Here is a 25,729-nt window from a genome sequence, read left to right on the forward strand (position 1 = left end):
TGTAGGAGACAACACACGTTAGCAGATCGCCACTTCTAACAGTGCTTTGGCACACGTTAGCAGACATCACCCTTGACATTTTTTGCCCTTTTCCGACGATTCTTCCACCCAAAATCACCCTTGTCACCACCAGTTGAACCTTCATCCTCCCCTCTACAAAACCTTACCCTTCACAACCCCTCATTGCTCGCTAATTGCCGGCCTCGCAGCTGCAACATGCTTCTATTTTTTGTTGATTTTCTATCGTTTTGAGCAGCGACAGCCACTGTTTGACTCATCGCATCACCCTAACAAAACCCCTAACCTTCTCGGCCACAACAACTCATCGTTTGCCATCCACCATTTCACTAAAAACACGATGAACATGAACCTCTTTACTAGCGAACGACAACTAAACAATTGGTGGGGACATAGGCGCTTTGTAGAGTTAGAGATGCTGGTTGTAGTGGTGATGTCCAATTGGATTTTTACCATTGGAATCCGATGAAGAACAAAAAAACCCTAAACCTAATAGCGTTGGTGATTGGAAGGGCCAATGAGTCAGGAACCAGAGGGGTTTTGGACAACGGATTATGGGGAAGGTGGTGCAAGTGACCAAGGGGTTCAATGCCGTCAGAAACAGCATAGATCGGGCAAAAATCAAGAGGGTGTGTAGTTGTCGAGGGAGTTATTAAAATAAATTAAAAATAAAATGTTAAATTTTATAATTGTACTAATTTAGGGGTTAAAACATAATTTATTAAATTATTTGTTAAGGGCATTATGGTAATTGCATCCTATGTAACCTAAAAAATGCTAATAGTGCTACTTTAAAGGTGGAAATTTGGAATAAATGCAACAATGGGTACCAACTTAGGATTTCACCAAACCTCGGGTGGGAATATGTCCTTTACTCTTTATTTAATTCAAGTTGGCATAAAATCAAGGAAATTTTCATTTTTATTGTCTTCCCGTAGGTGAACTCAATACGTGGGAGACAAGTTGTTCACTTGGTCAAATTAACAATGCATACATATGAATTTCACATCAATTATTTACTAATTGAATGATTCTACAACACAACACAACACCATCTCTCTTCTTCTTCTTCTTCATAAATTCATAATCACCCTTCTCTACAGTGTGTTTATCTCTCATCATCCACCATGTCAACTCCTCCGGTCATCGTCCACATAATAACCTCTGAATCAAAACGCATAATCAAGCAACACTCACTTCACTTCAGGGTTCTCTGCGTCGTCCCCATTACTTACTCTATCTTCATTTACCCGATCCTCAAACCTCAACTCCTTCTCCTAGACCAAAAAAGTCTTATTCTCACGCTCTCTTACACGGCCTATGTTTTTGTTTTATCACTCTGTGCTATATCCTCCATTACCTACAGTGTCTTCAAAGGATTCTACGGTAGACCCGTCAAGTTTGTATCTGCTATCAAATCCGTTTTTAACTCTTTTCTGCCTCTCTTCGTTACCACTTCTCTTTGTCATATAATTTTATCCGGGGTTCTTGTTATTTTTGCAGTTGTTATGCCTGGGAAATCAAGGGCTGACGTGGGAAATCACGTGATGGGGGGTGACATGCTCCCGTCAGAATGGTAAGCACACGTCAGGCCTGCAAGACGCCGTGGAGCTCCTACATGTCCATTCCCTGCTCCAAATCACGTGAAATTAGCTTGGAAGGTGGGCAATGTGACGTAAAGCCGGATTTAGTCCTGACATTCACACCAACCCACGGATTTAATGATGATTATCTGCACTCATCTCACTATAAAAAGGAAAAACCCCTTCATTGAGGGGATTCGGCATTTTTACACTCTGAACTAGCTTTCTCTCTCTCTTGTATCTTTGTATTTACTTTTCCCTAATCATTTATAAGTCAGTCCGCTGTTACGACCTGACCCACGATTCTAATACAACTATCAGTGAACGTAGGATTTGCTACCTTAGCATCCGAACCACTTTAAAAAGCTCTTATTGTTGCATTTACTCTACATTTTATCCATAATCACATGTGTCTCTTGACCAATCAACGTTACACACGTGTCGATTAGTTGGTATCAAAAGCACGCATCAACAGTTTGGCGCTAGAAGGAGGGCCAGATTTAGTGTTCATCCTTCATCAGGAGAATCTCTAACCTACTGGTCCTACAGCAACAAATGGCCCGCCAATCTAAACCTGAGCAAGCCAACCAGCGCGCTGAGGGAGTTCCCCTAACCCAGGGGGATACCTCTTCTAGAATACTTCTAATTCCACAAAATGCTACGGTCGATATCCCAGCAGCCTCGCAGCTTGACCCCGCCATCAGAAGCTACCTAGAAAGGCTCGACAATACTCTCCAGATAGTCAACTAGAGGCTGGACCGTTTGGACCAGGGCGTGTCATCTAGAACAGCTGGGGTGGTGCAATCACAAAAAACGCCTGCAGGTCACGCGAAGGCACGGAAGGCGCGGCAAAGGGAAATAGCCAGTGCCGCGAGCACTACAGCGCGTAGACGTAAGGGTAAGCAAGTGGCAAAAAGCAAGTCTACAGGCTCCAAAGGGCCAACGAACACAAACCATGCCCTAAGCAGGGTGCCGGCAAAGCTGAGACTTGGCGAAAAAGTGAATCCCGAGCTGTCCCATGCCACTTCACAGATGAACCCAAGCAAAAGTACTGGGCGGGGTGATTCTTATCACCGCCAGCAGAATGATCCTAATCGTTATTATGCGGGTGGTCCCCACACCTCGCGGGGAGGTTCGTACCACCGCGAGGGTCTAAAAATACCTCGCACCATCCATCGCCTTCACACACCTCTAACCAGCGTGTGTCAAGAGCGGCCGGAAGTGCCGATCGAGGCAAAGAGGAGTCTGACCTCCGTACTTTCCTGAACCGTAATCACGAGGGTCAGACTCGCATGGGTGAAAGCAATCCCTAACTGGCTCCATTACCACAAATTGAGAAGCTGCAGCGAGTTCTGGATAGGCTGAGAGAGTGGCAAAACAAGCAGGCCCAAGTCACCTCTGCATCCCCCTTCTCTCCCGAAGTGTTAGCTACTCCACTCACACCAGGGTTCAGAATGCCCGACATGCGGCCGTTTGATGGGAACCATGACCCGCAGGATCATTTGTATGAGTTCAACGACCTGATGGAGCTCTACCAGGTTTTGAATCTTGCAAAATGCCGTTGTTTGGCCGTGACTCTAACTTCTCATGCCAAGCAGTGGTTAAGGTCGCTCCCAGCGGGATCGATTAGTTCGTGGCCTCCGATGAGCATGATGTTCTTATGGCATTTTCAAGCAAATCGAAAGTTTTCGATGCCTTTAAGCTATCTCAGCAACATAAGGCAAGGAAGTGATGAATCCCTACAATCCTACATCGACCGTTTCCACAGGGAACTCAACAAGGTGCCTCATGCCCCCGAAGAGTCCATCCGAACGCTCATAATAGCTGGAGTTTGCATGCAAACCGACCTGTGGAAAGAATTACAGGCTGAGGACGATGTTTCCCTTACCAGATTCTACAACCTCGTAGAAAAATATCTCCGAATAGAGAATTCATTGGCGGCACTCCGCCATCGCGATCCCGGCGCTTCAAGCAGTATGTCTGGCCGGGGGGAAAGTAGGAGAGCAGATCGCAGAGGAGACATTGACGATCAGCGAAAAGGAAAGAAACCCCGCTACGAGCATAAAAAGTCCTATGCTCATGTTCCTCGTCATGACAAAATTCAATACACTCCGCTGAATGTGTCCATATCTGCAATTCTTGACAAATCCGAGGAGGCTAGCCTGCTCGGTGAGCCGGAACCCATGAAAACCTCTGCTACGATCAGAAACAGCAAAAAATACTATCGTTTCCATCGGGACAATGGGCATCACACTGATGAATGCCGAGCTCTAAAGCAGGCAATCGAAGAGCTCATCAAGAAAGGGCATTTCAAGGAGTATATTGATGACTCTGCTCCAAAAGAGAACCAAGAGGAGCAAAAGAAAAAGCGTCATGATCGCAGTGGATACAATAGTGTTAACATAATCTTCGGAGGCCCGCACCTCGCAGGAAACATGCGAGGTGCGCAGGAAAGGTACGCTCGCGAAGCATATCACGACTTGATTAGGGTAATGAACACATCGCAGTGACCACAAAAGGCTCGAAAGGAGGAGCCGATCACCTTCTTTGAAAAGGAAGCAGCTCGCCTGCACCATCCTCACGACGACGCCCTAGTGACCACGCCCCTCATAGGGCACCATAACGTCTGCAGAATGCTCGTGGACAACGGAAGCGCTGTGAACATCCTGTTCTAGACCGCTTTTGAAAGAATGAACTTGGACGAGGCCAACCTGAAGCCCGCCTCGATCCCCCTCTATGGCTTTACAGGAGACCACTTGATCCCCAAAAGGACGATCCGACTCCCGGTCACGCTGGGCTACTATGACGAGGTAACTAAGGTAACTGAGTTCTTGGTCGTGGATTGCCCGTCCGCCTTCAATGGGATTCTGGGGTGACCCCTACTAAGAAGCTTCAAAGCAGTCACTTCCATATACCACCTTAAGATGAAGTTCCCTACCCCAACGGGGATAGGGGAAGTGAGCGGATCGCAAAGCGCATCTCACGACTGCTACGTAAAAGCGGTGCAGATGGCAAGTAAAGGAAATGGTGTTCTACGAAATGCGCCCCGACAGGCTATGGCGATCAGCAGGATTGAGCCGCAGCCTGGCCCAGCAGAGGATAATATGGATCCTCGAATTCAGGGGATCCCTTCCAGCGGCCCAGTTGGGGACTTATCTGAAGTGTCAGTCGACCCGAAAGAGCCAAGCCGAGTGCTAAGGGTTGGGAGCAGTCTCAACCCTCAGCTCGCGTCCAAACTGATAAACTTCTTAAGAGAAAACATTGACGTGTTTGCCTGGTCGCATGCAGATATGGTCGGGATCAGCCCAGACATTATTTGCCATGCATTAAACGTCGACAATAAGGCCAAACCGGTTTGCTAGAAAAGAAGAGCAATGGATCTGGAGTGGTATGCTGCATTAAAATCAGAAGTGGAAAACCTCTTCCGAAATGGGTCCATCCGAGAGGCACTTTACCCGACCTGGGTCGCCAACTCGATCCTGGTAAAGAAGCCGAACGGCAAGTGGCGGACCTGCGTTGATTTCAGCGACTTCAACAAGGCTTACCCGAAAGATAGCTTCCCTCTGCCGAAAATCGACCAGCTCGTGGATGCCACCTCGGGGAACGAGCTACTAAGTTTCATGGATGCATACTCGGGATACAATCAAATCCCGATGTATGAGCCAGACGAGGAGCATACGTCCTTCATTACAGACCGGGGGATGTATTGTTATAAAGTTATGCCTTTCGGTCTCAAGAATGCTGGCGCAACCTACCAGCGGCTGGTTAACCGAATGTTCTCTGACCAGATCGGAAAAATAATAGAGGTCTATGTGGATGACATGCTGGTCAAATCCCAAGTCGCCTCAGAACACATTGCACATCTCGCTGAGATGTTTGACATCCTCCGACTGTACAGAATGAAGCTGAATCCTCTCAAGTGTTCGTTCAGGGTATCGTTACGAAAGTTCCTGGGGTACATGGTTAATCAGTGAGGGATAGAAATAAACCCCAAGAAGATTCAAGCTCTGCTTGATATAGAGAGCCCGACCAGCAAAAAACAGGTCATGAGTCTAAATGGGCGAATAGCAGCACTTAGTCGCTTCATATCGAGGCTAACAGACCGCTGCTTGCCATTTTTCAATGTTCTGAAGGCCAAGAAGAAATTCGAATGGACTCTCGAATGCGAACAGGCGTTCCAGAGTATAAAGGAACACCTCGGGAAGCCATCTCTCCTCTCTAAGCCTCTTCCACAAGAAATCCTGCTCCTCTACCTGTCCGTCTCTCAGTTTGTGGTCAGTGCAGCTCTAGTATAGGAAGAGGAAAAGGCGCAATGGCCAGTGTACTATGCAAGCAAGTGTCTGACAGATGCCGAGATGCGGTATCTGGAAATGGAACGACTAGCCTATGCTCTGCTGATCGCATCCAGAAAGCTGCGACCTTACTTCCATGCCCATACAATCCACGTAATGACTAATTACCCCCTCAGGCAGGTCTTCCAGAAACCAGAAGCCTCGGGTAAACTGCTCAAATGGGCCATAGAATTAAGCCAGTTCGACCTGAAGTACAAGCCCAGGTCGACCATCAAAAGGCAAGCTGTTGCTGACTTCATCTCAGAATTTTCCTATCTTCCAAGCGAGCAACAGCCTGGCGAAGCCATCCGGGAAAGTATTCGAAACCTGTCGACCTAGAACCTTTACGTCGACGGGTCATCAAACAGAAAAAGAGTCGGTGTGGGTCTTCTCCTTGTAAGCCCTGAAGGGGCTCGAATTCATGGTATTCTCCAGCTTGGGTTTAAAGCGACCAACAATGAGGCTGAGTATGAAGCCCTGCTCGCCGGGTTGTGACTTGCGAAAGAAATGGGTGCAACCGCGATCAGTGTTTACAGCGACTCCATGCTGGTCGTTGATAATCCGTGGATTATACAGTTTTCATTAGACTTTTTTGTCGGATTTCAGGTACTTTCTAGTGCATTTTGACCTAAATTGTTGCTTAATTCTTTACTTTTTGTGTTTCAGGTTAAAATGGACATTTTGAGCAAATAAGACAAAATTGGATATTTTTGACTCAGAAGTTAGCGGATCTCAGAAGTTAGGAGAGTTCTGAAACAGGATAAAGCACGATGAAGCTTGTTCCCAAGGGAGAGCACCGAGAATCGAAGAATCAAACGAAGAAGCAAGCAAAGTGGCAGTTCTTAATTTTAGAACTTTTCAAGAAGCTTCGCCCCGGTGAAGGAATTGTCTTCACCGCGGCGAGAAGGCAGCAATGAGCATGTCTGCTTCTCTCTTCGCCGCGGCGAAGAATTCTTCTTCGTCGTGGCAACAGTCATTATTTTCAGTTTTTTTAACGCACAGTTTTGCTTTGTGCATGTTTTGGCTGGTAATTTAGATGAGGTATAAAAGAAAAACTTAGCCTTTTCCCAGGGGTCTTCGTCTTTGTAGGTTAGCTACTTTTATATTTTTCTTGGATGAACTTTGAGCGATTTGGATTGTAAAAGGGAGAAGATTCGATTCTACTAAAGGATTCATCTTTTGGGAATTCTTATCTTTTATCTCAGTTTCATTATGTTGAACTTGATTATTTCCGTTTTTCGTTTTTGTATATTGATTTAGCTATGAACTAATCTATTTTGGGTTAGGGTTTTGATTGTAGTTTGGATTTTTAATGGGTTAAGTGTTTGATTGTTTTATTTTCATATGAATATGCTTTGGTTGTGTGTTTACTCTGAGTTTTAATGCTGTATGTGATGAACATGATGAGATTGAGAAATGAATCATGTTAGGCTTCTTGGGTAATCACCATTATAGTATTGGATGCTAATAGATTCAAGAATTAATGAAATCATTGTAGGATTCTTTTGCTTAATGAGTTTGGAATTGTTATCTTCATTTGTTGGGTGCGGAAGGTTAATAAGGATGAATAGGAAAACATAGCCCGAGAGGGTATGTTTAACACCTTAGTGAGTTCGATTTACAACCTTGCGTATGAATGTGAATGTAGCGTTTTTTAGGTTTAACCCATAAAATCCAAATGAAGTCAAAACCCTACCCGTTTTACTTGAATTGATTATCCGTGTTTTCATATTGCATTCTTAATTAAGTTTTTAGTTTAAAATTCATTGTTAGTTTTAAATTAGAATTAGCTCCCATCAATCCAAAGAAATCGATTGCTTCAACTTGATAACATTAGAAACTCAGTGCTTTGCTAACATCCTCGTGGGAATGATCTCTACTCATCATTTTATTACTTGTGCGATTAGTATACTTGCTACATTTTGCATTTTGTAGGAGACACGCATCAAGTTTTCGCCCGTTGCCAGGGAATTTTTTAAGTTAACATTGAGTTTTTCTTTAGTTAGCTAGATTGAGTTTTTATTTTTCTTTTATTTTCATTAGAATTGTGATCTCACTTTCCTTCATTTTGTTCGTTCAGTTATGCGAAAAGCAAGACTTCAACCATTGGTTCCTGTTGACCTTGAGCTTGAGAGAACCGTGAGAAGACGTAACAGAGAGAGAAGAGAAAGAGAAATCTTGCCGTAGAAGCTGAAGAAGTAGTTGTTGAAATGGCTGAACCAGAAAATAGAACACTGAGGGAATTTTCACTCCCACAGTGAATGGTAGTGGGTCGTATCACTAGACCTACGGTGCAAGCAAACATTTCAAGATCAAGTCGGCAATCATCCAGATGATCCAGCAGTCGGTTAGATTCAATGGTGATTTGAAGGAAGATCCAAATCAACATATTGCAAATTTCTTAGAAATTGTGACAACTTCAAGTCAAATGGAGTGTCGGATGATGCTATTAGTCTGCGATATTCTCCCATTTTCATTGGATAAGCCAAGGGGTGGTTAGTGGCATTACCACCGGGAACAATAACAACTTGGAATGATCTAGCACAGAAATTCCTTACCAAGTTCTTTCCTCCACTAAATCATCAAAATTGAGAAATGATATCACCATTTCTACAAGAAGAGTCCGAGTCATTGTATGAGGCTTGGGAGAGATACAAGGAGTTAGAGGAAGTGTCCACACCATGGTTTGCCAGTTTGGCTTCAAGTCCAAACATTTTACAATGGTTTGATGGGTAATGTGCAAACCATGGTGTATGCGCTTCGGAGGGGCCTTGCAGAATAAGACACCAAGGGGGCGTAGTAGTTGCTTGAGGTTTTGGCAAGCAACAACTATCAAAGACCAAATGAGAGAGTTACAACAAGAAATCTTCGGGTCTTCATGAAGTTGATGCCTTCACAGCCATCTCAGCCCAACTCACTGCACTTCAAAAACAGTTGGGAACTATGCGTAAACTCTACAACACCTCAACTAACATGTGAATTTTGTGCAAGAAACCATGTGAGCACGAGTGTCAAGTTGGAAACACATTTTCTTCGTCATCTTCATCAACGGAGCAAGTGAATTACTTGGCAAGAAATCAGAGACAACCGAACAACCCGTACTCCACACATACAACCCAGGGTGGAGAAATCATCCAATCTGGCTTGGGAAAATCAGAACCACAAAATACCAATGACCAGAGGCAAGTTCCAAATAACCAACTAGGGGTGACTAATCAACCGGAGATCAAAGAGTGGCGAAGTTGGAGGATATGTTTGGTAAATTCATGCAAGACCACAGGTTTCATGAATGGACGAGGACAAATTTTAGAAACCAAGGGGCGTTCTTCGAATATTGAGGTACAGATGGGACGAACAAATTTTAGAAACCAAGGGGCGTTCATTCAGAATCTTGAGGTACAGATGGGCCAATTGGCTGAGAAGCTTAATGATAGACCGCAGGGTTCTCTACGAAGCAATACAGTGACTAACCCATGTGAACAAGCAATGCCATAATTTTGAGAAGTGGGACAGTTTTGGAAGAGGTAAAACAAAGTACCAAAAGGTTGAGCAACCGGAAAGGAAGATTCTGAAGAGGAAATTGATGAAGAATCATTTGTGAAGAGAAACCAAGTGGTTTGGGGGAAGAGAAAAAGAAAAATGACGAAAGGCAAAAGGCAAAAGGCAAAAGAAGAAGGAGAAATTGCCATTCCCCGAGATACCACCAGAATTGCACTCACACCCCACCCGTGCCTTTTCCTCAAGATTGAAGAAAAGAATCAAGATAAGCAATTTTCAAAGTTCTTGAATTTTTAAAAATTGCATATTAACATTCCTTTTACAGATGCATTGCAGCAAATGCCGAGTTATGCGAAGTTCCTGAAGGAAATCCTTTCGAACAAAAGAAGTTAGAAGATGAGGAAACGTGTGATGCCACGGAAGAGTGCAGTGCCATCCTCCAGAAAAAATTACCCCCGAAGCTCAAGATCCAGGGGGTTTTACTATTCCTTGTATTATAGGGATATTACTTTTGATCGTGTTTTATGTGATCTAGGACTAGTATTAATTTGATGCCCTTTTCTGTTTCCAGGAGATTGGAATTGGTGAGTAAGCCAACGACCATGTCGTTGCAACTGCGATAGGTCAATAAAGCACCCGAGGGGGATAGTGGAAGATGTATTGGTGAAGTGGGGAAGATAATTTTCCAGCAGACTTTGTGGTGTTGGACATGGAAGAGGATAAGGAAATTCCTCTCTTTTTGGCTGACCATTCTTGGCCACAGGGAGAGCACTGTTGATGTGCATGAAGGGAGTTACTATTGAGGGTTCAGATGAAATAGTAACTTTCAATGTTTTTGATGCAATGAAGTTTCCGTCTGAATCGGATTCATGCTGTGTCGATGTGGTGATAAACTGGTTGTGGAATCCACGAAGAAAACACCCCACAATTACCTCTAGAAGCTTGTATAGCCAATAAAACAGTAGAGGTAGAAGAGTCGATAAGTAATGATTGTGCTAGGATTTAGAAGCACTTCAACCGATTGAGGAAGTCAAGATATAGAATTTGAGGAGTTTGATTTTGACAAAGAGAAGGCAAAAGAAAAAAATGAAGAAGCTCTAAGGCTTGAACTGAAACCTTTACCGCCCCACCTCAAATATGTCTATCTTGGAGACTCAGAAACTTTTCCGGTGATTATTAGTTCAGATTTGAGTGCATTAAGGAAGAGAGGTTGATTAGGTGTGTGAGGGAACATAGACTAGCAATTGGATGGACCATCTCAGACATTAGAGGTATTTCGCCATCATTTTGCATGCATAAGATACTCATGGAGGATGATATTAAGCCTAGGGTGCAACCACAACAAGATTGAATCCTTCATGAAGGAAGTGGTGAGAAAGGATGGTAACTCTTAGATGCGGATTTTATCCTATTTTCGATAGCCCATAGGTGAGCCCATACAAGTGGTTTCGAAGAAAGGAGGATCACGATAGTAAAGAATGAGAGTAATGAGTTGATACCAACAAATGGTGACAGCTGGAGAGTAGCATTGATTACCGTAAACTAATGAGGCGACAAGGAAGATCATTTCCCATTACCCTTCATTGATCAGATGTTGGAGAGGTTGGCAGGACATGCCTATTATTGTTTCCTGGATGGGTATTCAGGATATAACCAAATTGCCATCGCTCTTGAGGATCAAGAGAAAACGACCTTCGCTTGCCCTTACGCACCTTTGCTTATCGAAGATGCCTTTTGGGTTATGCAATGCACCAGCAACATTTCAAAGATGCATGATGTCGATCTTTGGAGATATGGTGGACGTTTATAGAAGTCTTCATGGATGACTTCTCGTTTTTGGCTCATCATTTGTAACTGTCTAACTAATCTTTCTCTTGTTTTGCAGCGATGTAAGGAACAAACTTGTGCTGAATTGGGAGAAATGTCACTTCATGGTCCAAGAGGGAATAGTGCTCGGGCATGGATTTCCAAGGATGGGATTGAAGTTGATTGAGCAAAGACAGAAGTGATTGAGAAGCTACCACCACCACATCAAATGTCAAAGCAGTCCGAAGTTTCTTGGGCTGCGGGGTTTTACGGACACTTCAACGGATTTTTCTAAATTTCTAAACCCCTTTGCAATCTATGAATAAAGATGTTGTTTTTTACTTTAATGATGACTGTATGCATGCCTTCCTACTCTCAAAAAATTATTAGTATCTGCACCTATTATTGCAGTTCCCGATTGGGGACTGCCCTTCGATTAATGTATGATGCTAGTGACTTTGCTTTAGGGGTAGTATTAGGACAGAGGAAAAATAAATGTTTGCATGTAATTCAGTATGCTAGCAAAACACTCGTTGATGCACAATTGAATTACACCACCACTGAAAAAGTTATTGCTATAGTTTTTGCTTTTGACAAGTTTCGTTCTTACTTGTTAGGTGCAAAGGTGATCGTATACACGACCATTCAGCACTCAGGCACCTACTGGCAAAGCAAGAAGTAAACCTCGGCTGATAAGATGGATTTTACTACTTCAAGAGTTCGAGTTGGAAATTCGAGACAAGAAGGGGTCGGAAAATGTGGTGGCTATCACTTGTCGAGAATTGAGAGACCAATCAAGGGAATGAGGAGGAAATACCAATGAGAAACATTTCCGGATAAGTTATGAGAGGGAAGAAGCACCATGGTATGCGGATTTTGTAAACTATTTGTCATCAAGGGTGCTCCCAAGTGGTATGACTACCACAAAAGAGAAAATTTTTCTCAGTTTTAAAGTACTACTTTTGGGAAGAGTCATTTCTTTACAGACACTATACTGATCACATGATACGAAGATGTGTCCCGGAGGAGAAAATGGAGAGCTTTTTAAGGCATTGTCATGAGAAGGAAGTAGGTGGCCATTTTGGGGGAGCTAGAACAGCAGCCAAGGTGTTACATCGGGGTTTTATTGGCCAACCCTCTTTAAGGATTCCTTCCGGATGATTCAGAGTGTGACCAATGTCAACGGATGGGCAATATTTCAAAAGGGATGAGATGCCGTTGAACAACATCCTGGTGGTTGAAATTTTTGATGTGGGGGTTGATTCATGGGTCCCTTCCCAGTTCTTTTGGGAACACGTATATCTTGGTACGGTGGATTATGTTCAAAGTGGGTTGGCAGTTGCATTGCCAACTAATGATGCTAGGGTAGTGATTAATTTTGTGAGAAATAATATTTTCTCAAGGTTTGGGGTACCACGAGCAATCATTATTGATGGAGGATCTCATTTTTGCAATAGGCAAATGGATACCACTGTTGAGTAAGTATGTGTGACACATAGAGTCGCAACACCATACCATCCACAAACAGCGGGCAAGTGGAACTATCGAATAAAGAACTCAAGGGATTTTGGAAAAGACAGTTAATGCATCTAGAAGGATTGGTCACGGAAGCTAGATGATACATTATGTCTTATCGAACTGCCTTCAAGACTCCGATTGTTATGTCTCCATTCAGGTTGGTTTATGGGAAAGCATGCCACTTGCCGGTTGAACTCGAGCATAAAGCATACTGGGCAGTCAAGCAACTAAACATGGACTTGAAGCTACTGGAGAGAAAGGATGCTGACTTTGAACGAACCGTGAGTTTCGTCTTGAAGCATATGAAAATGCCCGGATCTATAGGAGAAGACAAAAAGTGCATGACAAGCATACAGGAGAAAGGAATTTGAAGTAGGACAGAAGATGTTGTTGTTCAATTCTAACTTCGGCTATTCCTTGGAAAACTTAAGTCTAGATGGTCCGGACCATTCAATATTACAAGGCATGCATCTGGAGCAGTGGAAGTTACACATGAAGAAAAGGGCACTTTCACGGTCAATGGACAAGTTGAAGCCATACATGAGGGGGTGATGACCCAACTCGGCTTGACATCCCAACTTGAGAATTGAGAGAGTCGAGCTTTCGACTATAAACAAGCGCTTCTTGGGAGGCAACCCAAGTGTTTTTAACTTTTTGTTTGTCATTTTGGTTGTTAATTTTGTTTAATTTCTTTATGAGTTTTTATGAAGTCTTATGTAATTGTTTTTGGGTGTTTCGGTGAAGTCTTTAGCCAAAGGAAGTATAAAAAGTTCCAACTTGCCGGGGCAACAAGAATTCTTCGCTGCAGCGAAGAGACTTGAAAATTGGGTAAGCTCCTGGCCGTTTTTGTCCCGGTGAAGAATTGTCTTCGCCGCGACGAAGAAAGTGAAAATAATTTTTGGAAAATTGGCTAAGGCATTTCACCGCGACGATAAAGAATTCTTCGCCGGGGCGAAGAAGCCTTGTATCCTCTGGAAGTTTTCACTCCGGCGAAGAATTTTTCTTCGCCGCGGCGAAACCTGGGAAATTTTTAGGGTTCTAAACGAAGAACGTCGCCGCGGCGACAATGCTTTTCTATAAATTCTCACTTTATCTTTTTCATTTTTCACGCCACCTTGCATTTTAAGTTAGAGAGAATTTTCAAACTTCCATCTTTTGCTTCCATTTTGTTTTTCAACCAAATTTCTTACTCTACAACATTCCTAAACACCAAAACAACCCTTTTCAACAACAATTTTCGCGAAATTTCACAAAATTTTTGGATCAAAAATTTGGGCTTTCTAATCTGGGTCGTTTCCAGTTCAATTGTGGTGCACACTCCTTCTTTTTGGTAAGATCTCAATAACCCAAAGCTTTGTTTCGAAAAATTTCAAGTTTCTAATCATAGATCTGAGAATTTTGTTGCGATTGACTTGAGAATTGTTGGTGATTTTGAGTTGTGGATATTGATTGAAGAAGAGTAGTTTGTGCATTAACTGATTGTTAGGAGTGTGGGTGTTGAATTTTTGGATGTTTGTGTTAAATTGAAAAATTTGTAGTTTGGGGGTGAATTGCGAATTTTTGGAAGTATAGTTTGTTTTTGCAGTTTGAAGTGGCTGTGTAGATTAGGTCTGAATTTTTGGGGTTATAATTTTGGATTGAAATTTCATTTGGAACATGGCTCCGAAAATTAGCAACCGTACAAGGGCAAGAGTAAGAGTAAGGGGAAGAGTGTTGACAACCGGTTTGTGAATGATGAAGCCCGTAAAAGATATAGGCGGTATCCAAAGAAAGGATAGGGTATCATCCCTGAGCGTGATTGACCGCACACAAGCCTTGGACGGGAGTAGAGGGAGACGTTGGAGATGTTTATGCGTGCTCCTGAACATCCGGCTGTAGAACCGTTGGTAAGGAGTTCTATGCCACTTCCCGGACTGTCATGACGATACTGTTTTTTGTAAGAGGGAGAGATGTGCATTTACAGCAAAGGAGATTATGAGTTTTATAAATTGCCGGAAATTCTCACGGATGAATATGTGCAGTTTAAAAGATCGCAGTTTGAGGATAATGTCATCCTTCCGTCATTACGAAACCGGGTGCAGAGTGGGAAGTGTCAAAGAACACAAGAAGACGCTCAAAGGAACGCAATTGATACCGATGGCTCGACTATAGCAATATTTTGTCTGTGTGAATTAATGCTGGAATTGCACTACAGCACAGTGACTCATGAGAAGGCAGTTTTGCTCTACTCTATTGCCACAGGAGAGTATTGATGTGGGAGACATAATTTTTAACAGCGTCAAGCTAGCCATCAAACAGGGGCGAGCAAGTTACTGTTTCCCTCATCTCATCACAGCCTTATACCTAAAAGCTGGGTCAAGGTTCAGGATGACGAGCACGTATTCATGCTACTCCAATTCTGATTCAGATTATTACAAGAAACACCTTGACCGAATGGAAGCTGCGCACCAAGAGCAGGGGCGAAAAGGCAAGAACAAGCCTTGCCAATCATCAGCTCCATAGGTCAGAAAAAGAGATGATGCCAGATGATGGGCCTAATGAATATATGAAGAGACGTCAGGATTGGATGGTGGAGCAGACTCAGATGATGCATGAGCTACTGACGAACACTTTAAGGAGCTCAATGTTGACACTTCAGCATACCAATGGGCCGACTGGAACTCGATGAGTGGATGGACTCCGAGGAAGAGGAAGAAGAAGATTGAACCAGAGCACCTGTTTTGTTTTTGTTTTTTGTTTTTTTTTATTTTTATTTGTTTCCATTTAATTTTGTGTCCATTCGAAACATTAAACTCAGTTTTATTTTGGTTTTGGATTTTGTTTAGTTGTTTAGTTTTTTTTAGTTGTTGCTTTTAATTTGTAGTTGTTGAAAGGAAGAGTTAGGTTGTAATATTTTCAAGTTAGTTGTGAATTTGTGCTAACATAAGAGACACCACAGTTTCAATTGTTTTGACAGATTATGGGTGATGAAAAGTCCGAGACCGGTGTTCATTGTGAGCGACACTTCATGGATTAACCAGGGAGCATTCTCGTACCTTTATTGTTTTTATTTTTCTCTATTCCTGATTTATGCATAATGGAACATTGGGGACAATGTCATGTTTTGTTTGGGGGTAGGAAATAAAATTAAAACCTATTTAAGGGTATATTGGCTGGAAACCAGTAATCGTCTTAAAAACTGCCTAGCAATACTTGGCGACCTCAGGTTAACAACGCCATGTACACCTTAAACTAAGAAAAAAAAAATTGACGGTTAAAAAAAAAAAAATTTTGTTAGTTTTCTTTCCTTTAGTTGTTTGTTTGCCAATGATGAATTGTACAAATCAATGATGAGAATAGGGTTGTTGCAATTTTATTGTTGAGAAATGTTAAGCATTGCTTCAAGTTTATGTTTATTGACTGGATTTTGATTAAAGTTTGTTGATGGTTCAACCACCATTTTCATATTTTTTCGGCATGCTTAGATTCATTTTATGTCGTTAGGAAAGTCTTGATAATGTTGGTGGACTCTAGAACCTAGTTGAGAAGTGCTTGAGGCAAATTTTAGGATTAAACATGGGTGAGGAGATGATTTAGGCATTTTTTCGGAATGTTTGAGCCTTTCTAGCCAACCCATGAATGAAATTATCCATAGTCACCCATTTGAGCCGTATGAATTCTATTGCTTTATTTTCTTGGAAAACAACAAAGTTGTCCAATCCTTTTCCCTAACACTCTATCGTACCCTTAGGAGTTCGGTCCTAGTGCAAAACAAAGAACGAGAAGAGTGTACAAATGAGCAAAAGAATAGTTTGGGGTTGCGAGAAAGAAATGATGAAGAGGCCAAAAATAGTTTGGGGGTTGAAAGAAGAAATAAAACAAAAGAGGTAGTCCACCTCAATTCAATTCATTGTTGATTGATTTCGTTAAAAAAAAAAAAAAAAAAAACAATTCTGCCTAGTTTAAGGGTATACCGGCTGGAAACCGTAACCGCCTTAAAAACTGCCTAGCAGTACTTGGCGACCTCGGTTTAACAACGCCATGTACACCTAAACGAATTTCCTCCCGCGTTTGTGGTATCCAAAAATAAGAAGATACGCGTTTGAGGCTGTGAATTAGTGGACATGTCTATTGTGGTTGAGAAGAAGTGGGTTCGATGTGATTTTAGTTTTGCTTTAGGACAACCAAGTTCTCTTACTTTGTTACTCCTATCCTTTTTATTGGAACCCACTACCCGAGCCTAACTTATAGCTTTTAAAGACCTTTTGATTCTATATCTAGTCCTCATTAGTGGAGAGTATTTTGATATTTAGGCTTATGGAGTCTGCCAAAAAACTTGATGCATGTCTCCTACAACATGCAAATTGTAGCATATACTAATCGCACAAGTAATAAAATGATGAGTAGAGTATCGTTCCCACGAGGATTGTTAGCAAAGCACTGAGTTTTCCTAATGTTATCAAGTTGAAGCAATCGATTTCTTTGGATTGATGGGAGCTAATTCTAATTTAAAACTAACATGATTTTAAACAAAAACTTAATTAAGAATGCAATATGAAAACACGGATAATCAATTCAAGTAAAACGGTTAGGGTTTTGACTTCATTTGGATTTTATGGGTTAAACCTAAAATTACGCTACATTCACATTCATACGCAATGGTTGTAAATCGAACTCACTAAGGTGTTAAACTACCCTCTCGGGCTATGTTTTCCTATTCATCCTTATTAACCTTCCGCACCCAACAATTGAAGATTAACAATTCCAAACTCATTAAGCAAAAGAATCCTACAATGATTTCATTAATTCTTGAATCTATCTCTAGCATCCAATACTATAATGGTGATTACCCAAGAAGCCTAACATGATTCATTTCTCAATCTCATCATGTTCATACATACGCATTAAACTCAGAGTAAACACACAACCAAAGCATATTCTATAAAAATAAAACAATCAAACCTTAACCCATTAAAATCCAACTACAATCAAAACCCTAACCCAAAATAGATTAGTTCATAGCTAAATCAATAATACAAAACGAAAAAACGGAAATAATCAAGTTCAACATAATGAAACTGAATAAAAGATAAGAATCTCCCCAAAAGATGAATCCTTTAGTTAGAATCGAATCTTCTCCCTTTTACAATCCAAATCGCTCAAATTCACCAAGAAAAATGTAAAAGTAGCTAACCCTACAAAGACAAAGACCCCTAGGCAAAAGGCTAAGTTTTTCTTTTATACCTCATCCAAATTACCCAGCCAAAACACGCACAAAGCAAACTGTGCTTTAACAAACTGAAAATAATGACTGTCGCCGCGGTGAAGAAGAATTCTTCGCCACGGCGAAGAGAAAGCAGACATGCTCGTTGTTGGCCTTCTTTGCCGGGGCAAAGCTTCTTGAAAAGTTCTGAAATTACAGAACTGCCACTCTGCTTGCTTTTCATTTGATTCTTCGATTCTCGTTGCTCTCCCTTGAACAAACTTCATCGTGCTTTATCCTGTTTCAGAACTCTCCTAACTTCTGAGATCCGCTAACTTCTAGTCAAAAATATCCAATTTTGTCCTTATTTGCTCAAAATATCCATTTTAACCTGAAACACAAAAAGTAAGAATTAGGCAACAATTTAGGTCAAAATGCACTAGAAAGTACCTGAAATCCGACAAAAATGTCTAATGAAAACTGTTAATCCACGGATTATTAACTACCCCCAAACTAAAGATATGCTCGTCCCCGACATACGGTACAAAACTAACGACAACAAAGACAACTAACAACAAACAAAATCACAACACACACAACAAAACTGAAAAAAAAAAAATAACAAAACCAACAAACTCAAATTCCACAACGAATTGCCTAAGTTGCACATGTCTCAAAGATTGTTGAAAAATTATTAACAGGAAATGTTCAACACTCCAGAAGCTATAAGCTACATCGACTGTCTTCCTCAATCAGTCCACCAAGTAGGTGATCCCCACTTCAATCCACATTCCAACTTCCCGGATTATTTTATGCACAATGTAAAGTTTATCAAATGGTGGCAGACTCCATAAGCCTAAATATCGAACTACTCTCCACTAATGAGGACTAGACATAGATAAGAATCAAAAGTTCTTTAAAGGCTTGTAACATTAGGCTCGGTAGTGGGTTCCAATAAAAAGGATAGGAGTAACAAGTAGAGAACTCGGTTGTCCTAAAGCAAAACTAAAATCACATCGAACCCCACTTCTTCTCAACCACCATAGACATGTCTACTAATTCACAGCCCTCAAACGCGTATCTTTCTTATTTTGGATACCACAAACACGGGGGAAATTCGTTTAAGGTGTACGTGGCGTTGAACCTGAGGTCGCCAAGTACTGCTAGGCAGTTTTTAAGGTGGTTACTGGTTTCCAGCCTGTATACCCTTAAACTAGGCAGAATTGGGTTTTTTTTTTTTTTTTTTTTTTAACGAAATCAATCAACAATTGAATTGAATTGAGGTGACTACCTCTTTTGTTTTTATTTCTTTTCTTTCAACCCCCAAACTATTCTTTTGGCCTCTTCATCATTTCTCTTCTCGCAACCCCCAAACTATTCTTTTGCTCATTTGTACACTCTTCTCGTTCTTTGTTTTGCACTAGGATCGATTCTCCTAAGGGTACGATAGAGTGTTTAGGGAAAAGGATTGGACAATTTGTTTGTTTTCCAGAAAAATAAGCAATAGAATTGATACGCTCAAATGGGTGACTAGGGATAATTTCATTCATGGGTTGGCTAGAAGGCTCAAACGTTCCGAAAAAATGCCTAAATCATCTCCTCACCCATGTCTAATCCTAAAATTTCGCCTCAAGCACTTCTCAACTAGGTTCTAAGTCCACCAACATTTTATTACTTGTATCCTTTGGAAGTTTTCGCCTCGGCGAAGAATTCTTTCTTCGCCGCGGCGAAACCTGGGAAATTTTTAGGGTTCATAAACGAAGAACGTCGCCACGGCGAAGTTTCTTCTTCGCCGCGGCGACGATGCTTTTCTATAAATACTCACTTTATCTTTTTCATTTTTCACCCACCTTGCATTTTAAGTTGAGAGAGAATTTTTCAAACTTCCATCTTTTGCTTCCTTTTGTTTTTCCAACCAAATTTCTTACTCTACACATTCCTAAACACTAAAACAACCCTTTTCAACAACAATTTTTTTGCGAAAATTTTACGAAAATTTTTGGATCAAAAATTTGGGGCTTTCTAATCTGGGTCGTTTCTGGTTCAATTGGTGGTGCACACTCCTTCTTTTTGGTAAGATCTCAATAACCCAAAGCTTTGTTTCGAAAAATTTCAAGTTTCTAATCATAGATCTGAGAATTTTGTTGCGTGACTTGGAATTGTTGGGTGATTTTGAGTTGTGATATGATTGAAGAAGAGTAGTTGTCAACCAAATTTTGAGGGAATATCAAGCCAAAGAAGAAAACATGGTCCGCTATCTGAAAGAAGCTAAGGCTGCTCTCGGGTCGTTCAAACACTTTGAAATCACTCAATTCCCAAAGATAGCAATTCTGTACGGACTCCCTAGCAAAGATCCCTCATCGTTGGATTCAAAAGCTCAGATAGCATTCCTATTTGGTTTGTCGATGCTCCAACTACAGTTCAACCGAACGGGTCGTAAATGTGCCTCAACCGGGGCTCCTGGATGACTCCCATTTTCCAGTACCTCAAGGATGGGACCTTGCCAGACGACAAGGTCGAGGCAAGGGTCCTGCGAGCAAGATCTGCTCGTTACACACTCATCGGGGACCAGCTGTATAGGAGAGGATTCAGTGCCCCTCTCTTCCGATGTGTAACCAGTGAAGAAGCAGACTATATCATGAGGGAAATTCACGAAGGGATCTGCAGTAATCACACAACTGCTCGATCTCTTGCGAACAAGGTTGTTCGTCAAGGGTATTATTGGCCCCGGATCCAAGAAGATACGCACAATTTTGTCAAGAGGTGTGACAGGTGTCAGCAGTTCGCGAACATTCCGCGAGCCCCCTCCCACGAGCTGATAACGATGTCTAGCCCCTGGCCATTTTCCATGTAGGGGATCGACCTTATCGGTCCCATGCCAGTCGGAAAAAGGGGGGTTAAGTATGCCGTGGTCGCGGTAGACTATTTCACAAAATGGGTGGAAGCTAAACCACTGGCCGCGATCACAACCAGAAAGCTGAAAGACTTCGTTTTCAAGAATATAGTGTGCCACTACGGAATCCCCACACCCTCATCTCGGATAATGGAAAGCAATTCGATAACGAGGAGTTCAAGCAGTTCTGCGACAAGCTGGGCATCCATAAAAAATTTACCTCAGTAGCCAGACCGCAAGCAAATGGCCAAGTTGAAGCTGTTAACAAGACCATCAAACACACTCTAAAGGCCAAACTTGGGGCAGCCAAAGGAAATTAGGCCGACGATCTCCCCGAAGTCTTATGGGCGTATAGGACAACTCCGAGAACCTCCACCTCAGAAACGCCTTTTTCGCTAGCCTATGGCTGTGAAGCAATGATTCCTGTAGAGGTAGGAACTGGTTCTCTTCGAAGAGACTTGTACGATGAGGTTGAAAACGAAGCACTTATGAGAGCGAGCCTGGATCTTGTTGAGGAGCACCGCAGCAAAGCTTCGCTAAGGATAGCAGCCTACCAACAGCGTGCGAAGAGATTCTTCCATTCAAAGGTCAAGCGAAGAGACTTCCAGGTCGGTGACCTTGTGCTAAAAGAAGTTCTCCTCAGAACCAGAGAGCCAAGCGCGGGGGTATTAGGACCGAACTGGAAAGGTCTATACCAGGTCGACAAGGTGATCAGACCGGGGACTTACCATCTCAAAAGGCCAAACGGTTCCAAAGTACCCCGAGCTTGGAATGCCGAGCACCTCCGGCCATACTATCAGTAATCGTGAACTCAGTGCTCATTGTAAATTAGGTTTTGATTTTGTTAGTTCCCTTTTTATTGTAGGATATTATCCTGTTCGCTTGTAACAATTCGCATGTAATATTGCCTATGTAAACAAACTGAACTGTAAACTGCACTCGTGTATGATTAAGCGAACAGCGATTGAAAGCAAAGCGTATCTCATGTACAACAAAAATTGTTAAGACCCTATTAATTCCTATGGAGTCGGTCTCATCGCACTATGCCTTGTCGGTGGGGGGATCCTTCGAAGCAAGACCCGAACCCTCTTCCTGGTCGGATCCTCGGGCAACTACTGCTGCTGCTTGATTATCTTCCCTCTGCCAATATCTGTAAGGTCTCTTGCCACCCCTTTGGGAGGTCGGACATATCCAGATCTGGGTTCTTTGGTCGCAGGGTATAAATGGACCCGATCGCCTAGTCGACGGCCTTATCCTCGATCTCCTCTGACTGGATCCGCATTTCTTCAGTCAGGGAAGCAATTTTTCCCTAACTCTCCTGGAGTTCGGCCTCGAGAGCTAGCCTTTCCTTTTCGGAGGCCTCCCTTTCTTGTTCTGCTCGCTGAGCCCGTATTAAGGTCGTCTGGAGCTCCTAGTCCTTCTCTCTGATCTCCTTGGAGAGCCTAGCGGTTGTCCTCTGAAGCTTTTTTACTTCCTTCGCACGCCGTTCAAGCTCCGTCTTTTGGAAGTCAACTGTCCGCATAGCGGCCTCCTTTTGGTTCAAGTATCTGTTCGCCGCCTCAAACGATTACGTTCTTTTCGCTTCGATGGTCTCCAGGCTCTGTTTGAGCTTCGCGATCTCCTCTTTCAGATCATTTGCCCCCTTCGCGGCCCTCAGTCGAGCTTTCTCCATGGACATCCTCATGGCAAGCAAAGCCTGCGAACAAGAAGTGAGTTAGAATGAAAATGGCGAACAAACTCTCTAAGAACAATTCGTTTACCTTGCTTAGATGCTGGAACGACATGGTCATCAGGTCAACGCCCGTATCAGCGAACTCATCATATGACTCCGATAGCCCACACTCAAGCAGAGAGTAGACTATCGGCTGCAGGTATTCGGGTAGGTTCCCCAATGAATCCAACACTGATGTGTCCTTCGCCTTGTCGGCAGCAACCGTCTCATCCGCGGGTTCCTTGCCCGACCTCCTTCTGACGTCTCGCCGCCACCTTAGTGGTTCTTCCTCAGATTCGGTCTCTAACTCATCGATCTAAATCTGCTTCCTCTTCTTCGACCGCTAGGCCGGAGCCTTCCGCCTCGGGCGAGCAGGTGGTGGCTAAGCGACCTGTTCTATCTTGGTCGTTTCTTGCTCAGGACAGGACTGGGAAGGCGTGGCAGTTCACACCGGTTGTACTGCTGTGGGGTGAGCAGCTTCGGCCGCCCTTTCTTTCCTCGATCGAAGGAAGTTGAATGGTGCTCGCCGGGGCTGCTCGGATTCTTTCGAAGGCATGGTCGCTGCATGCAGGTGCGTTAGTAACTAAGCAAAAATTATTCCACGACCAGAAAGGAATCAGTGTGCAACTTACATTCTGGGGACTCTAAAGACACCTGGTCGTTGAAAAAATCATACTTCCACAAGTTCACAGTCGTCACGAGCTTCCTCGCATCTCGACTTTCTTCGGGGAGAACCCCAAAAGACACAATCCTGTCCGGGTCGGTGAGCAGGTCTAGGCTGGTCGTCTTGTTAACTGCAAAAGAATGCAGGTCGTTAGAAAAAGCGAGCGCATAGTTAATGAATCTAGCGAAGAGGGACTTACTTGGTTTCTGAAAGCGGTAGTAGCCGTCGTAGCAGAAGAAGAAGAACTTCGTCTCGTAGGCCCCCGCGTTGCTGGGATAGCTATGTATCCCTTCGGCGATGGTAGATCGCCGAGATAAGTAATAAGAATCTTTGTCCTTACTCCTTTTGAGGTAATACGAACAGCCGAGCTCCACCTCTGTTAGCTCGCCCAAGCTGCTCTCACGACACGCGATGTACATCGCAATAACGATGACATATGCGTTTGGCGTTAATTGCATTGGTGCGATCCCGAAGTGATCCAGGACCGACCTAATAAAAGGGTGGAGAGGAATCATCCCCCACTCTTGAAGATCTCTTCGGAGATCGCAGCCAGGCTATCGGAAAGATGCCGCGACGACCGGGTGGCGTCGAGGAACACCCCCGCACGGACGCCGAACTGTCTCTTTATCCTCTCAAATTCTTCTCGGGTGAGAACCGAGAAGACCTTAAGGGATTCGTCCACGGGAACATCCCGCGAAGACGAACCGGCTCCTTCTTCGGATCTGGATGCTGAGGGTTCCATTCCGCAGTCTGCAACACCGACAGATAGAAGGTCATTTTAGCCATTGTATGTCGCCCCGTACGGCGGCTTGGAGCAAATTCCCTAAAACCTAACAGTGATTCGAGCCGCCATTCATGGCAGGAACCCGACTCCATCGTCGCGCCTCTGACGAAACATCAGATGATGCAACGCCATTGTACCACCAAAAAAAAAAGGGGGGAACAAAAAACCCTTACCTTTTGGGGGACGTGACCGTGGATGGTTCTTGCTTCAGGTATCGGAGAGATGTCAATCGGAAAAGAAAGGCTTCCGGTTTGCAGAGAGTTTTCGCTCAAGGCAAATGGGATTCTGGTGGCCTCATCTGGAAAATCTGGGTTTTTATATGGACTACAAACCGGCATTTACCGCCCCTCGGAATCAAAACGACGTTTCTCTCTCTCTCCGCATTAAATGCGCCCCACGCCGCATTTATTACTGTGATGAGGGTTGTCGTTTCGGGCGTGTCATGCAATTAATGCTCTGCCAAAGCAGTAACGCATCAGCACACAATGCATTTAATGCGCCTGGCAGACACCTGACACGTGCAGAGTGCCTGTCAACGCAGAGACGACCTTATTAAATCTCCATCTCTAAGGCACAGTAAAGAACGCCCGATGAAGTCAAGACGCTTGGGCGATGGCTGTCAGGTCGTTCGGATGAGGTTTACGCGAGGTCATGTTCACAAAAGGTCCTATCCCGAGCTTCTTTCATTCAAGTCGGAATGGTCAGGGCCTCCAATCGCGGCATGACTTAGTTTTCAAGGTTTGATCCTCAAACCTTAAAAACTAGGGGACTTCTGTTATGCCTGGGAAATCAAGGGCTGATGTGGGAAATCATGTGATGGGGGGTGACCTGCTCCCGTCAGAACGGTAAGCACACGTCAGGCCTGTAAGACGCCGTGGAGTTCCCACGTGTCTATTCCCTGCTCCAAATCGCGTGAAATCAGCTTGGAAGGTGGGCAATGTGACGTAAAGCCAGATTTAGTCCTGACATTCACACCAACCCACGGATTTAATGATGATTATCTGCACTCATCTCACTATAAAAAGGAAAAACCCCTTCATTGAGGGGATTCGGCCTTTTTACACTCTGAACTAGCTTTCTCTCTTTCTTGTATCTTTGTATTTACTTTTCCCTAATCATTTGTAAGTCAGTCCGCTGTTGCGACCTGACCCACGATTCTAATACAACTATCAGTGGACGTAGGATTTGCTACCTTAGCATCCGAACCACTTTAAAAAGCTCTCATTGTTGCATTTACTCTACATTTTATCCATAATCACGTGTCTCTTGACCAATCAACTTTACGCACCTGTCGATTAGTTGGTGTCAAAAGCACGCATCAACAGCAGTTTTCTTGTTTTCGGTTGTTAAATTTGCTGAAGTTGTTGGGTTCGATCACCATGATTACTCTTCTCCTTATTTTTAATGGTTTGGATTGGTTATTTTGATTGTTTATCTGTTGTTTTGGTTTATTTGGAAGTGAAGTGGAGTTTGGTACCTGTGATTGTGGTGGTTGAATCAAGCTGGGGCGTGAAGGCTTTAAAGAGGAGTGCAAGTCTAATAAATGAATATAAATCGGCGGGTTTGTCTCTGTATTTGACTTTTTTAATGATGATAGGGCTTTCAGTTTGGAACAGTTTGTTAGCGAGTACAATTTTTTTTGGTACAGATTTTGGTGATAAGTGGGATGTGGCACTTGTGTTTCTATCTTTGACGACTTCACATTTGCTACTTTTTTGGGTGTTCCTCACATGTGTAGGCC

General features: G+C 43.1%; 1 protein-coding gene across 1 annotated transcript; it reads left to right on the top strand.

Annotated features, from left to right (window-relative positions):
• The first annotated feature begins 1,133 nt into the window (after positions 1 to 1,133).
• LOC116124108 lies at positions 1,134 to 25,393 on the top strand. The gene is made up of 2 exons (XM_031409813.1): positions 1,134 to 1,521; positions 25,317 to 25,393. The coding sequence occupies exons 1-2, from the start codon at positions 1,146 to 1,148 to the stop codon at positions 25,391 to 25,393; spliced, it is 453 nt and encodes a 150-aa protein (XP_031265673.1). The 5' UTR covers positions 1,134 to 1,145.
• The last annotated feature ends 336 nt before the right edge of the window (positions 25,394 to 25,729 follow it).

Source organism: Pistacia vera, unplaced genomic scaffold (genome assembly GCF_008641045.1).
Source record: "Pistacia vera cultivar Batoury unplaced genomic scaffold, PisVer_v2 Contig149, whole genome shotgun sequence".
In the NCBI taxonomy this organism is placed as follows: domain Eukaryota; kingdom Viridiplantae; phylum Streptophyta; class Magnoliopsida; order Sapindales; family Anacardiaceae; genus Pistacia; species Pistacia vera.

What these genes read in the sequence shown, in the direction of transcription:
- LOC116124108 (XM_031409813.1), top strand. Translation starts at nt 1,146, where the DNA reads ATGTCAACTCCTCCGGTCATCGTCCACATAATAACCTCTGAATCAAAA. An exon ending in GGTTCTTGTTATTTTTGCAG is followed by an intron (nt 1,522 to 25,316) that starts TTGTTATGCCTG and finishes CATCAACAGCAG; the next exon opens with TTTTCTTGTTTTCGGTTGTT.